This window comes from Dipodomys spectabilis, unplaced genomic scaffold (assembly GCF_019054845.1).
Source record: "Dipodomys spectabilis isolate Male_0828 unplaced genomic scaffold, ASM1905484v1 ptg000162l, whole genome shotgun sequence".
In the NCBI taxonomy this organism is placed as follows: Eukaryota; Metazoa; Chordata; class Mammalia; order Rodentia; family Heteromyidae; genus Dipodomys; species Dipodomys spectabilis.
In genome coordinates, this window is record NW_024870839.1 from 1,608,769 (window position 1) to 1,624,121 (window position 15,353).

The 15,353-nt window shown below is 41.4% G+C and overlaps 1 protein-coding gene across 2 annotated transcripts in view; it reads right to left on the minus strand.

Annotated features, from left to right (window-relative positions):
- Trpc3 (transient receptor potential cation channel subfamily C member 3) overlaps positions 1 to 15,353 on the minus strand; it is a 46,892-nt gene that overhangs the window by 8,527 nt on the left and 23,012 nt on the right. For both annotated transcript variants that reach the window (XM_042692978.1, XM_042692977.1), the window contains exons 6-9: positions 14,857 to 15,121; positions 10,025 to 10,220; positions 7,178 to 7,387; positions 3,776 to 3,859 (exon numbers count right to left, since the gene is read on the minus strand). In XM_042692978.1, the coding sequence (XP_042548912.1) occupies positions 3,776 to 3,859; positions 7,178 to 7,387; positions 10,025 to 10,220; positions 14,857 to 15,121 (755 nt within the window). The remainder of the gene's footprint in view (positions 1 to 3,775; positions 3,860 to 7,177; positions 7,388 to 10,024; positions 10,221 to 14,856; positions 15,122 to 15,353) is intronic.

Sequence of the window (15,353 nt, forward strand, 5' to 3'; positions counted from 1 at the left end):
TTTATTATTATTATTATTATTATTATTATCATTATGAGTGCCTTTCCTGGGCCTTGAACTCAGGGCCTGGGTGCTGTCTCTGAGCAATTTTTGCTTAGAAGTAGTGCTCTACCATTTGAGCCACAGGTCTGTTTCTGGCTTTCGTGGTGATGAATTGGAGATAAGAGTCTCAGGAACTGTCCTGACTGGGTTGGCTTTGAACCATGATCCTCAGATCTCAGCCTCCTAGGTAGTTAGGATTACAGATGTGAACCACTGTACCTGGCTTGAAAGCTAATTCTTACCTGTTGTGATCATACTTGTGAAAGTCAGTATCAATCCAACAATTATAGTTCATATCCATTGTCACAAACTGAATGTTTTGTCAATGCCAAATTCATGCAAAGATCCTGACACCCCTGCCCCGCTCCCTGTGAGGCTATTCATGGTGATGAGGTCATCAGTTAGAGTCCTGACAAATCAGGTGAGTGCTCTTATAAAAGACCCCAGTAGCCAGGTGTCAGGGGCTCACACCTGAAATCCTAGCTACTGAAGAGGCTGAGATCTGAAGATTGTGGTTTAAAGCCAGACCCAGAAGGAAAGTCCATGAAACCCTAATCTCCAATTAACCACCAAAAAGCCAGAAGTTAGAGCTGTAGCTCTCAAGTGGTAGAGTGCCCGCCTTGAGCAAAATACTAAGGAACAGTGCCCAGGCCCTGAATTCAGCACACACACACACACACACACACACACACACACACGAAATATTCTTGACCCTTTTCTAACATGAGTTGAGGTAGCAAGAAGAGAGACTATGAACCAAAATCAGGCTCCCACTGGACACTGAATCTGCAGGGGCCTTGATCTTGGACATTTAGCTTCCAGAAGCATGAGGAATAAATGCTTGTTTAGACTGCCCAGTCAATGGGCACCCATACCATATAAAAAACATAACACATAAAAATAGACGCTAGGTTACTTCTTCAATTACAAATAGCGATCATTTGTTCATTTGAACCAGTGTCCTTAATGCATTAAAATACTTCCTGAAAATGCTAGATGGTATGTTGCTTACATTTCATACCCTGCAAAAATCATTTATTTTGAAGTGTTTTCACTCGTTACAATGTAAGTCCTAATTACACTCAAAGAAACTTATTCTTGCTGGAAGCTAGTGGCTCACTCCTATAATCCCAGATACTCAGGAGGCTGAGATCTGAGGACTGTAGTTCCAAGCCAACCCAGAAAGAAAGTCCATGAGATTCTTATCTCCAATTAACCATAAAAAACAAAAGTGGAGGTGTGGTTCAAGTGGTAGAAGACCAGAATTGAGCAAAAAAATCTAAGAGATAGCCCCAAGTTCAAGCCCCAGTATCAGAGCACGTGCATGTGCATGAGTGCACACACACACACACACACACACACACACACACACACACACACAACTCTTAATTGCTAATAAAAGCCATCAAGAAAAACAAATATATGCTAAATCATAAGAATATACAATATTGCACATAAGAAGATCAAACTTGGCTGGGCACCAGAGGCTCATGCCTGTAATCCTAGCTACTCAGGAAGCTGAGATCTGAGGATCGAGGTTCAAAGCCAGCCCAGGCAGGAAAGTCTGTGAGGCTCCTATCTCCAATAAGTCACTAGAAAACCAGAAGTGGTGCTGTGGCTCAAGCGATAGAGCTCTTATCTTGAGTTGAAGAGCATAGGGACAGTATCCAGGCCCAGAGTTCAAGTCCCAAAGCGACAAAAAAACAAAAAGGTCAAACTCGTTCACAACACAAAAATGTGGAGATAAAAACATTTTCATTTATCTATTTGTATACTCATCTTGGTAACATATTTTTGGTAAATTAAGCAGGAAATGGGTATTTCCATGCATTTACTGTAAGAGTATAGACTGGTGTAAGCTCCATCAAAATTGGATTGATAATCGCTAAAAATTAAAACACAAATATGTTAACCAGACAATTCTGTACATTTGCACTTGTTTGAAATGCAATTATTGGTAGTAGTATTTCACATACATGATTAAATACTGACTATATTCCATTTCTATTCTTTATTTCTATTCTCTACTTGATATATCCATCAAATATAAGGATGTGACAATCGGTGTGCCAATCAATTTTGCACCATTTCCTGGTAAATGATATAAAGATGAGTGTCATCATTAGTTAACATGATCAGGGCCTCATTTCACCTTATATACATCAGAATCTAAAGCTCTGATCACAAAGAAGTATGACCTCTTTTTTTTTTTTTGCCAGTCTTGGGGCTTGAACTCAGGGCCTGGGTGCTGTTCCTAAGCTCTTCAGCTCAAGGCTAGTGCTCTACCACTTGAGCCACAGCACTACTCTGGCTTTTCCTGTGTATATGGTACTATGAAATCGAACCCAGGGCTTCATGCATGTTAGGCAAGCACTGTACCAGTAAGCCACATTCTCAGCCCCATATGAACTCTTTTTGACCGCTTTTTTGTTGTTGTTGGTCATGGGGCTTGACCTCAGGGCCTGGGCGCTGTTCCTGAGCTCTTTTGCTCAAAACTAGCACTCTACCACTTAAAGCCATAACGCCACTTCCGGTTTTTTAGTGGCTAGTTGGACATAAAGAGTTTCACGGGGACTTTTCTGCCTGGGCTGGCTTCGAACTACGACCCTCAGATCTCAGCCTTTCTGAGTAGCTAGGATTACAGGTGTGAGCTACCGGCTTTATAACCCCTTTTGAGATGTAGAAGAGTCTTCAAATGTCCCATTCAACAGCAAAAGCTATCTTGAAGCAGTACTGACTGCAGTCTACACCAGCCTAACAACCATTTGGAAAATGAATCACCTAAAAAAAGCCTGTGAGGTGTGTCAGATCTCCACACTGTGAGAGCATTCTTTTAACATATTGTATCTCCCACTTCTTTCTCCAGCTTAAGGTTTATGCAAATGTTCTTTGAAAAATTATAGGAACACTTTGCTTTCAATGTTGCCAAGGTAATTTCCTCATCAAAACCAAACCAAACTAAACCCCAATAAAGGACAGATTTCCCTCATTTGTTATCATTAGGATGTGCCTATAAATCTACAAGTAAACCCAATTAATAGTAAACGGCAAAAAAAATTACACTTGGACATGATAAACTTAACAGACTCTAAACATTCACACAGTGAGACCAAAGGAGGATATTCTTAGGAGAGGAGCACAAGGGCTCAGTAGCTATGTGCATATGATCATATGACATGATGCTTATCAAAATGAACTCCACCAAGTGAAATGAGAGGTTTTATTTTGTTCATTTTACTTTTTGTGCTTATTTTTCTTTTGTCGTTTTCCCCTTTGTCTCTTTTTTTGATTTCTGTATCTTTTGTCTTGTATGTAAGTTTATCTGATTTGGGGACTGGAAGGAAAAGCACCGAAATGGTGGGACAAAGGCTGAACTAATTCAGCAGTGATACTAGACACTATGGTGACAATAAACTATACAACTTGAGGAGGGGGGGGTGTTCAGGAGGGAAAAATTGGGAGAAAATGAGGGAGGTGGGGGATGACTGTTCAAAAAGAAATGTACTTCATCCCTCTGTACATCATCTTTACAATGAAAAAACGTTTTAAAAAAGGACTGAACAAGAATACTATTTTCTTATTTTCTGTGTTCTGTACTATCCCTTTAGTATATTTTAAGACTACCCCATTAGACACACACACGCACACACACACACACACACACACACACACACACACACACACACACACACACACACGGATTCTCAGAGAGATTTGTCTAATGAATGCTTACCTGATAGCGTGTTGGCTGGTTGAGAATGCTGTTGAAACTGTGTGATTCAAAAACTCTTGAGTTAGACTGAGTGAAGAGGTTTAACTAGGAAAAAATACAATTAACCTAGTAAATTAGAATACATTTATTTGGAATTAGAAATACAGTCTATTTTCCTTGATAACCTTTTTAAAGTTAACATATCTGAGGAACATGTGTGGTAGCTAAGTTTTACAAATGATTTAATGTTTTTCCAAAGGGAAATTGAATGGGAAAAATATGGTCACACTTGTCAAAATGCTAGCAAGATGGACTGTCATAGAACTGTCCATTAATAATGTATATTTAAAAGTGGAATAATACTAAAGACAAATTTTCCTGTGAATCTGATAAATTCATCAAAATATCCTCATGGCATCTAAAAGTACAAGTTTCCCTGAAGTGGTTTAATCTGTTCTTGAGCTGAGTTTTTGTCTTAGACTTAGCAAAAGTTCACTCTCAGGATGGTGCTAGCTGGTATTTTACAGTCCTAAAATATCAACCCAGGGCTAGGAATTTGACTTAAGTGATAGAGTACTTGTGTAGCACACATGAAGCCCTGGGTTTGATTCCTCAGTACCACATAAACAGAAAAGGCTGGAAGTGGTGCTGTGACTCAAGTGGTAGAGCGCTAGCCTTGAGCAAAAAGAAGCTCAGGGACAGCACCCAGTCCCTGAGTTCAAGACCCAAGACTGGCAAAAAAAAAACACTATACAAATAGCACATCTTCGCAAAGCCTACAGTATACAGGGAGTGTGTGTGTGTGTGTGTGTGTGTGTGTGTGTGTGTGTGTGTGTGCGCACGCTCGTGCACGTGCGCGTGTGCATGCTGGCTGGCACTGGAACTTGAACTCAGGGTTTCATGCTCCTACTTAGTTTTATCTGCTCAAGGCTGGTACTCTACTACTTGAGCCACACCTCCATTTCCAGCTTTTTGGTGTTTAATTAGAGATGCATAGTTTCACAGACTTTCCTGCTAGGGATGGCTTTGAACCACTATCCTCGGATTTTGGCCTCTTGAGTAGTAAGGATTACAAGTGTGAGCCATTACCACTCGGCACATCTGACCTTATATGGAGCCAGGACCACAACTTTGGAGAGAATTAGGCTAGAGAATGTTAGGTTTTCTTTTCTCTTTTTCTCTTCTTAAGACTTAGAGTGTGAGTACCGAGCATGAGGAATACAAAGGCGCTGGCTGTTATTCATGCACAGGACCTCTTCTTCATGGACAAGAAGCCATCTACAAGGTGTTGTTCAAAAGCAGGACTTTTTTTTGGGGGGGGGGGGGGGTCCGGTTGTGGGACCTGAACTCTGGGCCTGGGCTCTGTCCCTCAGCTCTTCAGCTCAAGGCTAGCGCTCTACCACTTGAGCCACAGCGCCACTTCCGGCTTTTTTCTTTTTGCTTATGTGGTGCTGAGGAATAGAACCCAGGGCCTCATGCATGCAAGGCAAGCGCTCTACCACTGAGCCACCTTCCCAGCCCTAAAAGCAGGACTTCTTGTTCAAAAAGATATGTTCACTCCCCCCATCCCCCAATCCCGGCCAAGTCGATGCAGGAAGGTGTGGGATATTGGAAAGGAATCAAGAGGGTCTGATAGGAAAGACTTCGTTTAGTATGATTGGAGAAAAACCTTAGCTGAGAGTGAAATTTTCCTATTGGCCACTAGAGGTCAGGACCTGATGGCTGATTGAAATACATGTACAGGTTAGTGGGAAATGTCTGAGGCCCATTCTCCCTCCAAACAACAAGAAGCCAGGAAACCAGAAATCCTCCAACATTTTTTTTTGTGTGTGTGTCGGTTGTGGGGCTTGAACTCTGGGCCTGGGTGCTGTCCCTCAGCTCTTCAGCTCAAGACTAGCGCTGTACTACTTGAGCGTTGGTGCCACTTCCATTTTTCTAGTGGTTTATTGGAGATAAGAGTCTCAAGGACTTTCCTGCCCAGGCTGGCTTTGAACCTCCATCCTCAGGTCTCTCAGCCTCCTGAGTAGCTAGGTGTGAGCCACCAGCGCCCAGCTTCAACATTTTTTTTAAAACTAAATTTGACATTGGAGATTGTCTATATGACTATGAATAAGATTAAAGAAGTTTAACCAGGTGTAGAGGCACAGGCCTAGAAGCCCAGAGACTGGAGAGGCTAAGGTTGGAAAACCATAAGTTGGAAACCAGCCTTAGCAACTTAGGAAGATCATGACAAAAAAAAGAAGGAATGAAAGGAAAGACAGGAGAGATCAGGATAGACCGACAGATAGGCAGAGAGAAAGAGAGGCAAGGGAAAGAAGAGAAGGGGAAAGAAAAAAGAGAAAAAAGATATGGATAGACAATATCTATCTATCTATCTATCTATCTATCTATCTATCTATCTATCTATCTATCTGTCTGTCTATCTATCTGCCTATATATCATCTATTAAGAAAGTGAGAAAAAAAGAAGGGAGGGAGAAATAAAGGGAAAAAAAGAGGCCCAAAGAGATTTAAACAGTTCTATGTAAAATGGCATTGTGTGTGTGTGTGTGTGTGTGTGTGTGTGTGCGCGCGCGCGCGCGCACGCCTTACTGGAGCTTGAACTCAGCACATTGCACTCTCCCTTAGATTTTCTGCTCTAAGTCTGGTGCTCTACCACTTGAGCCACATCTCCATTTCTTGCGTTTTGCTAGTTCATTGGAGATAAGAGTCTCATTGACTTTTCTACCAGGGCTAGCATCAAACCTCCAACCTTAGATCTCAGCCTTCTGAGATTAGGGGTGGGAGCCACTGGAGCCTGGCTTCTGTTAACCAATTCTATTTATGTAAACTAAGCTCATGCTAGTAAAGTGCAACAGGAAACTTACCTTCTTTGTTAAAATTAATACCTGACTCAATCGGTATAGCCCTAGGATAAACCATACAGGAATATTTATAAAATGGGTATTTACAGCCCTGTGAGGATGTGAGGCCTGTATCTATTTTATGATAGTAAAGGAAGAAAGATTAGCCTAGGAAAAGGTCCCTACAAAAAAGAAAAGAAAAGACTTTGGTGTGGCAAAACCATACATATACCAAGGGAAAGAGTTCAAAATATTCCACTTCAGAATAACAGCTGAGAAGCACAGAACACACAAAAACACAGTGTTTCCCAGAATAACTTTTCTGTTAAACAAGTTATGGACACTTTCTGTTTGCTTTTGATCTAGCAGTTTACAGGAATTTCTGACCAAAAGCAGGGCATAGACTAAGTGACTTTTTGATAGAAGTATTAAGTATTAGTCTATGCGCTCATGGATTGGACAGTTAATTGTTAACTTCTTCTAAGTTCACCCTTAAAAATTATCAAACAAACATTAAAAGACAAGGAGGAAGAAACAAAGCAAGTCATATGTTAAAGTCTTGGTGAGTTTTCAATGCCTACCCTTGACTTTGAGTTACCCATTCCCATTTCCAGATCCTTCTGTAGCCTTCTCCTTCTGCATTTGGAAAAGTTCATGATCCTCATGATGAAATACACAAAAGATTTGGGACTAGGGACCAGACTGAAGGGTGGAGGTAAGGTTTTTCCATCGTCAAAATAGGATAACCAGAGCTTTGAACGAGCAAACTTCCATTCTACGTCACTGTCATCCTGAATTACAAAAAAGATAAAGGATTCATTGTAAGAACTTAGGTTGATTACTAGGATATCTGGTTTTAAAACCTAAGAACTGATTTAAAGTTAGTTTTTTCTTTTAAGTTAATTTTTACATAAGTAATGTATGCACATTGAATTGCATATGCTGCTTATATGCCAATATAACATGCTATCACTTCTTTTATTTTGTGTGTGTATATGTGTGTGTGCACGCACACACATGCGCATGCATGAGCACATGTACCAGTTCTCTGGCTTGAATTCAGGACCTGGGTGCTCTCACTTAGCTTTTTTTGCCCGAGGTTAACATTCTACCACTTGAGCTGCAGCTCTACTTCTGGCTGTTCGCTGGTTAAGTGGAAATAAGAATCTCAGTCTTTCTTGTCCTGCAGGCTTCAAACTGCAGTCCTCAGATCTTAGCCTCATGAGTAGCAAGGATTACAGGCTTGTGCTACCAGTGCCTGGCTCCTGCGGTCACTTCTATGATGCACATGCAGTTTTTTTCGCCACCATACCCCTGTAATGATATCCACTAAAATCTACCCAGAATTTCCTACTCACTACCCAAAGACCAAGTAAAAAGACAAGAAAAATCCAGGGTCAAATAAATACCAAAATACTAATTCCTAGCCAGGTGCTGGTAGCTCAGGCCTGTAATCCTAGCTCCTCAGAGGCTGAGATCTGAGGATCTCCATTCAAAGACAGCCCAGACAGCAAAGTCCATGAGACTCTTATCTCCAATTAACCTCCAAAATACCAGAAATGGAGCTGTGGCTCAAGGCACCAGCTTTGAGTGTAAAAGCCAAGGGAGTGTATGCAGCCCTGAGTTCAAGCTCCTGTACTGGCACAAAAATAATGATTAATTCCTGCCTCCATCTTTTCCCTCTCCAACTCTCCAGGCTTCACGTGAGTTCTCTACTGTATACCCCTCTGTCCCAAGACACATTCAAGCTGGGGAGAAGATGTGGCAGATTATACTCTGAGCACAAAGGAAAGGGTAGCATTTAGGTTAACTGCCTTGGAGTTTATGTTTCTGCCACTTGTCCTCATATGTCACATGAGTTCTCCAGTGGGCTCGAGCCATCTTTGCATTCTCATCTGTCCTTAGCCACACCCAGAGTGCTGGGTTTAATTATCCCAACTGACTGAGGAAGTACAGGGGGAGGGGAGAAAGAGAGAGGGAGAGGAAAAGAGAGGAGGAGTGGGGAAAGGGAGAGGGAATGTCAATACTAGAGTTTCCATTGTTACAGTACATAGATTCTGCTTGAAGGATGATGTATCATGAGGCTGTAACACTCTCTCTCTCTTTCTCTCGCACGCACACACACACACATACACACACACACACTGAGATTTAGCAGAGTTAATGAACTAGTAGAGCACTAAGAATGTACTAAACCCTCAACTGGGTAAAGGACATAAGGAAATACACACAGCAATAAAGAATGTGGCTTAAACCGAGCCACATTACTAAAGCCAAATTCTAAAATACTGAGGATTCTGATTGGATGGAAGGCATCAACCAAACTCATGGTTCACACCTGTAATCCCAGCCACTCAGGAGGCTGAGATTTGAGGATAAAGGTTCAAAGCCATTTCTGTATGTCAACAATGAGAAAAGTGTGGCTGAAATTGGGAAAGCAACTCCATTCGTAATAGCCCCACAAAAAATAAAATACCTAGGAATTAACTTAATCAAAGAAGTGAAGGACCTCTATGATGAAAACTTTAAAAACTTGAAAAAGGAAATCAAAACAGAACTTAGAAAGTGGCAAAAACTCCCATGCTCCTGGATTGGAAAGATCAACATCGTGAAAATGGCAATAGTTCCCAAGGCTATCTACAAATTCAATGCAATACCTATCAAAATTCCAACCTCATTCTTCAAGGAAATAGAAGAGGCAATCCAAAAATTCATATGGAACAATAAAAGACCCCAGATTGGTTGGGGGGCGGGGGAGGATGGGAAGGGATGGGAAGGGGAAACAAAGGAGGAGGCTACAATGCTTCATAAGAAAAGTACTCATTATCTTGCCCATGTAATTGTAACCCCTCTGTGCAGTATTTTCACAATAAAAAAAAAAAGGTTCAAAGCCAGCCTGGGAGGAAAGTCCATGAGAATCTTATCTCTCATTAACCATCAAAAAGCCAGAAGTGTGAGTTGTGGCTCAGGTGGTAGAGTGCTAGACCCAAAGCAAAGAACAGTTCCCAGGTCCTGAGTTCAAACCAGTACCAGTAGCCTTCCTCCCAAAGACAGAGAGAGAGAGAGAGAGAGAGAGAGAGAGAATCAACCATTTTTGCCAGGCATCTGCAATTTTTACACCAGGAATAATGGCTAGCTTTCTAACCTAGGAAGCAACAATTTCCCCATGGGCAATATTTCTAACCAGTAATCATGAAACTTCTGCCTGTGATATTGCCAGAGTGACAGTAAACTCATGGACTCCCTGCTCTGCTCCAGAAAGAACGAGGAGTATGACTACCTATCCAGGTAGAAGGACAGGGGAAGCCTCTCTGCTTGGATATCTGCCACTTGTTACAGAAGCTGAGGCTGGATCAGAGGAGTCTGCTGTCATCTACCATCAGCACTGGGTGATGAGGAACGATGCCATGAGGGGCAAACACACTTACCTCAATTTCTTGATATGAGCTGTTAATCATAGCAATGAGCATGTTGAGCAAAACGACTACCATAGTTACATTGTATATTCCGTAAAGAACATATCCAATATTCTCTATGAATTTGTGATCATATTTAAGAACAACAGAAGTCACTTCTGACAACCCAAAGATGGACCAAAACAAAGTCTTGAAACTTTCTTCTACACTGTTGAAAAAAACAGAAGACATACAGTAATTTAATGGTTTTTCAGCAACTAAAAAGCCAAAAGTAAAAACAATTTCCGGTTTGATCCTATACTGATGTAAAGCACCAATAAAACATATTCATAACAAATTAACAATTACTTCTAGTAAAAATTCTAAGATATATATCATAACAGAATTAATAACATAATATAATATATATTTGAAGATACTAGGGTTTGAATTCTGGCTTTGCTTTTGCTCAGCTGGTGCTCTGCCACTTGAATCACACCTCCAGCCCTGTTTGGTGCTGGTTAACTGGAAATGGAATCTCTCAGACTTTTCTATTTGGGCTGGCTTCAAACAATTATTCTTCAGATTTCTGCCTTCTGAGTAGCAGCAAGGATTACAGATGTGAGAATGTGAGCTACTGGGTCTGTTATGATATTAATAGAAATAACAGGCTTAGGTTTTCAGAAACTGGTGCTGATACCTAGATTTTCTGAAGTTATCATCAAGTACTAGTTCGCTCACTTAGCAGGGCAGAGTCAAAGTCATATCATACTACTTGTGATATGAACGTTTGGGATTTGATTTTGTAGGTGGTTCAGAAAGTTAAATCAGGGGGGCTGGGAAGGTGGCTCAGAGGTAGAGCGCTTGCCTTGCATGCATGAGGCCCTGGGTTCGACTCCTCAGCACCACATAAGCAAAAAGAAAAAAGCCGGAAGTGATGCTGTGGCTCAAGTGGTAGAGTGCTAGCCTTGAGCTGAAGAGCTGAGGGCAGCGCCCAGGCCCAGAGTTCAGGCCCCACGACCGACCAAAAAAAAAAAAGAAAGAAAGAAATTTAAATCAGGGTTTCTGAAGTCAAACAGTGCAAGAATTAAAATGATATACACACTTCACAAAGTCTCTATGAAGTATGGTCTCTGTGACATCATTTGTAAAGAAGTAATTTGTTAGAATATAAACAATGTCAACATGCAGGGAGCAGACTAAACAATTCTGGTATATTCAGATAGCAAGATGCTATCCAACCATTGTGTAATATAAAATGGTATCAGAGATATTAGGTGAACATGAAATGCAGCAAGGGTGAACTGTTTCATCATTTGAATAAGGAAGGGGGAAACAAATATGCGTATTCTTCCTTATGTATAAATCGTTGCTGCCAGCTTCACACCCGGAATCCTAGCTACTCAAGAGGCTGAGACTGAGGATTGTGGTTCAAAACCATCTTGGGCAGGAAAGTCTGTGAAACTCTTATCTCCAATGAACTACTCAGAAAAGCCAGAAACTGTTCTGTGTCTCAAGTGGTAGATCACCATCCTTGAGTGAAACAGTTAAGGAACATTGTCCAGGCCCTGAGTTCAAGCCCCAATACAGCACATGCACGCACACACACACAGTATTGGTTGAATATGAAAATGTGTTCCCAGGAATACTGAACATAGACTATGTTATCTCTCTAGAAACAAATACTTCACCAGAAAAAAAAAATGGTGGATGCAACAGAAATGAGATATTCTGGTTATTTTTCCTTAATTTATATAGTCTATCTCTTACTTTTTCCATCATTAAGGTTAGTATATAGGCCCTCAATACAATAATCCACTCCTTTTCCTGTTAAATGACTAGTGGTAGCATGTATTTGGTTGATTTTGCTATTTTACCAGGTTGTAATCACTGATCTCCAAACACAGCAAACAATCCTCCAAAAGACCTAGAGGTGATATTCCATCACAAAGAAGAGTGAACAAAATAACTTTTCCCCCAGAAAATGATTTATGGAAATTGTTCTTAAATTTTATTTATTTATTTTTATCTGAGACCGGGACTCGAACTTGGTACTTGATGCTTTTGCTCACTGGCTAGTGCTCTACCATCTGAGCTATACTTCACCAACCCCTGGAAACTGTTTTGAAAACTTTTTGTAAACAACAAATTCTAAATAACATTACAGATAATAAATTAAATATTAATTCATTTATTCATTCACTCAATTTTTTTTCTTTTGGTGCCAGTCCTGGGGCTTGAACTCAGGGCCTGGGTGCTGTCTCTGAACATATGGCTCAAGGCTAGCACTCTACCACTTGAGACACAACTTCATTTTTGGCTTTTTGCTGCTTCATTGGAGATAAGAATTTCGTAGATTTTTCTGCCTGGGCTGGTTTCTACCCATGATCTTCAGATGTGAGTCTCTGAGTAGCTAAGATTACAGGCATGAGCCACTGGTGTCTGGCTTACTCAGCCAGTACCGACAGCACATCTATTATGGTCTAGAATTTCTGCTAGACTCAGGGGAAAAGAGTTGACTAGAAGAATTTCTATTCCTATAGGTTGACTCTCTATTATGATACATTTGATGTGTGATGTTAGAGGATGTTGATAGCAGCTTTTTTCCTCTTACCTCTGCATTTATTTAACCACCACACAACATTCTCCTGCCTCTTCCTCTTGCTCATCTGTAAATTTCCTGGCCTTGATCTCTTTGTGTCTGTGTAGCGTGGATGTGCAGGGAGGAGGGGGAGCAGTAAAAATGGAAAGGACTCTGGAAGTTCTGAGCTCCTACTGTGGGCAAGATCTGTGTATACCTCCCCTTACATAATCCTCACAATGGCCTCATTTAAACCTACGGTGCTTATTTTTAAAATGAGGAAAATGACACCGAGAAATGCTCAGGAACTGAAGCAAAAGGCACAGCTAGAAAAACAGCAGAGAATGCATTAAAACCCTGGCTTGCCTGACTTTTCAGTCCTTTTTCTTCCCACTGCCCTCATGTCGCCACCCCATGGGCACTCCCCCCAAAAAGTGTAGAAGTGTGCGATGCTGATGGCTCACACCTATAATCCTAGTTAGGAGGCTGAGGTCTAAGGATTTGTGGTTCAAAGCCAGCCTGGGGCAGAAAAACTTATGAAAATCTTATCTTCAGTTAACTACTCCTCCATCCCGCCCCCCACAACAAAAACCCTGGGAGTGGAGCTGTGGCTCAAATGGCAGAGGACTAGCCTTGAGCACAAAAGTTCAGGGACAGTGCCCAGGCCTGAGTTCAAGCCCCAGGACACTCTCTCTCTCTCTCTCTCTCTCTCACACACACACACACACACACACACACACACACACACACACACAAAGTGCAGAAGAAGTAAATGCAGAAAATGAGTTACCATTGAGTTAGGAGGAAGAGGGCAGACGTGGTGCTCAGTGTTGGTGCCCCATCTCCCCCATGGGTCAAATAGATTATTTTCCTTCATTCTAATAAAGTGAGTTTCAGATCTCCTCCACCTGTGAGACCTGGCCGTGTATGAACTATTTTCAAATTAGCTTTAGAATAATTTTGATATCTGCAAGGGCTGGATATTTTTCCCTCGATACTTCTGTCCAGGGAACTTACTGAACGTGTAAGTAGTTTCTAATGGTTTTGATTTCTGGGCGAACAGGGAGGATTCATGTACTTTCTACCACAGGGCTAAAGAAATAAACAGGGGTGCGATATCCCTGACAATCTGGATGTCTTCATGCTGAGGAATTTCAGAGGGATGGTGATTATGAAAGCTTTAATCAAGGAAGACTTGCGGGAGGTGATGGATCTCACTTTTATCATCAGGGAAGGAAGTGTAACATCTTGGCAGTGGCCTGTAAACATTTAGCTCTCCTTCACACTTATCAATCCCTGAACTGGCCAGTGACCAGCATGTTAAAATGAGGTTTCTTTCCCGCCCTCCTCCCCTCTTTGCCCCCCCACCCCTGCCCACTTCACCCCATGCTGGTCCTGGGGCTTGAACTGGAGCTTTTTGCTCCAGGCTAGTGCACTACCAACCACTTGAGCCACAGCTCCACTTTCTTGGTACTCTCAGAGAGTTTCCTGCCCAGGTTGGCTTTGAACCATAATCTTCAGATTTTAGCTTTCTGAGAAGCTAGGGTTACAGGCCTGAATCACTGGCTTGAGGATCATGCCCTGTTTTTGAACGAATAGTGTTCATTTTAGTGAGACTAAACACTATGTCATATATAATGGACAAGACATCCAGTAATCAAAATTTGTTACCCCATACTCTTAAAAGACTTTGAGATCTGTCTCCAATCCTAATTAATTCTATGGTCAAATATCAGGAAGTTCAAAGAGATAGTCTGTGAAGCCATCCAATCACATGCAGGTACTCACTTTCTTTATGGATATCTGCTCTTATAAACATATTGAAAAAGTGGAGGTGTGGTTCAGGTGGTAGAGTCAGCTTGAGCCAAAAACAACATGTCAGAGTGCAAGGCTCTGAGTTCAAGCCTCAGTGCTGGCACCAACCAACTAACCTACCACCTAACCAAATCTTTATAAAAACAGTCAAAAATTTTCCTTTTTTTTTTTCTAGCCCTGCTAGAATTTGTCTTCATGTACCTCTCAAATAAGATGTTTTACCACTGGACACTATGTTGAAAATGAACCATAGAACTTGTAGGTGGGGGTGGGGAGGGGAAAACTGGGAGACAGCGAAGGAAAGGGTGACGTTGTCCAAAAAGAAATGTACTCTTTACCTGACATATGTAACTATGACCCTTTGTACATCATCATTATAATAGAAATAAAGGATTTTTAAAAAAATAAAGTACATTGTATTAGTTAAAAACAAACAACAACCAACCCCCAAACAGGATGTTTTACTTACGTGGTAAAAGCAGGATTTACTTTGGCTCCAAGGTAGTAAGAATAAAGTATGAACATGCCGATCATAAAGGCCAGGAACACCATAATAAAGAGAACCATGAACTTGAAGATGTCTTTCACAGTTCTTCCCAGGGAGATCTGCAAGGGGCCAAAGCTCTCATTGGCAGGAAGGATGTAGGCAATCCGGGAGAAGCTGAGGACAACGGCGATGGCATACAGACCTTCAGAAATGATCTGGGGGTCAGAGGGGAGCCATTTATCTCTGGCTAGAAGAGAGAGCAAAAGGAATTTTGAAAATGGAGTATAGGATCACGAAGGTGCCATGTCTATGAGCATCTGACCACACAAAATGATATTTATCGACGTCAATTCCAGGAATTGGAAACAAGAGGTGTTTTTTTTCTTTGTTGCCATTTCTTTTTCCTTTTCTATTCTTTCTTTCTTTTTTGGGGGGGGGGAGGTCCGGTTGTGGGGTGAGCTCTGGGCCTGGGCCCTATC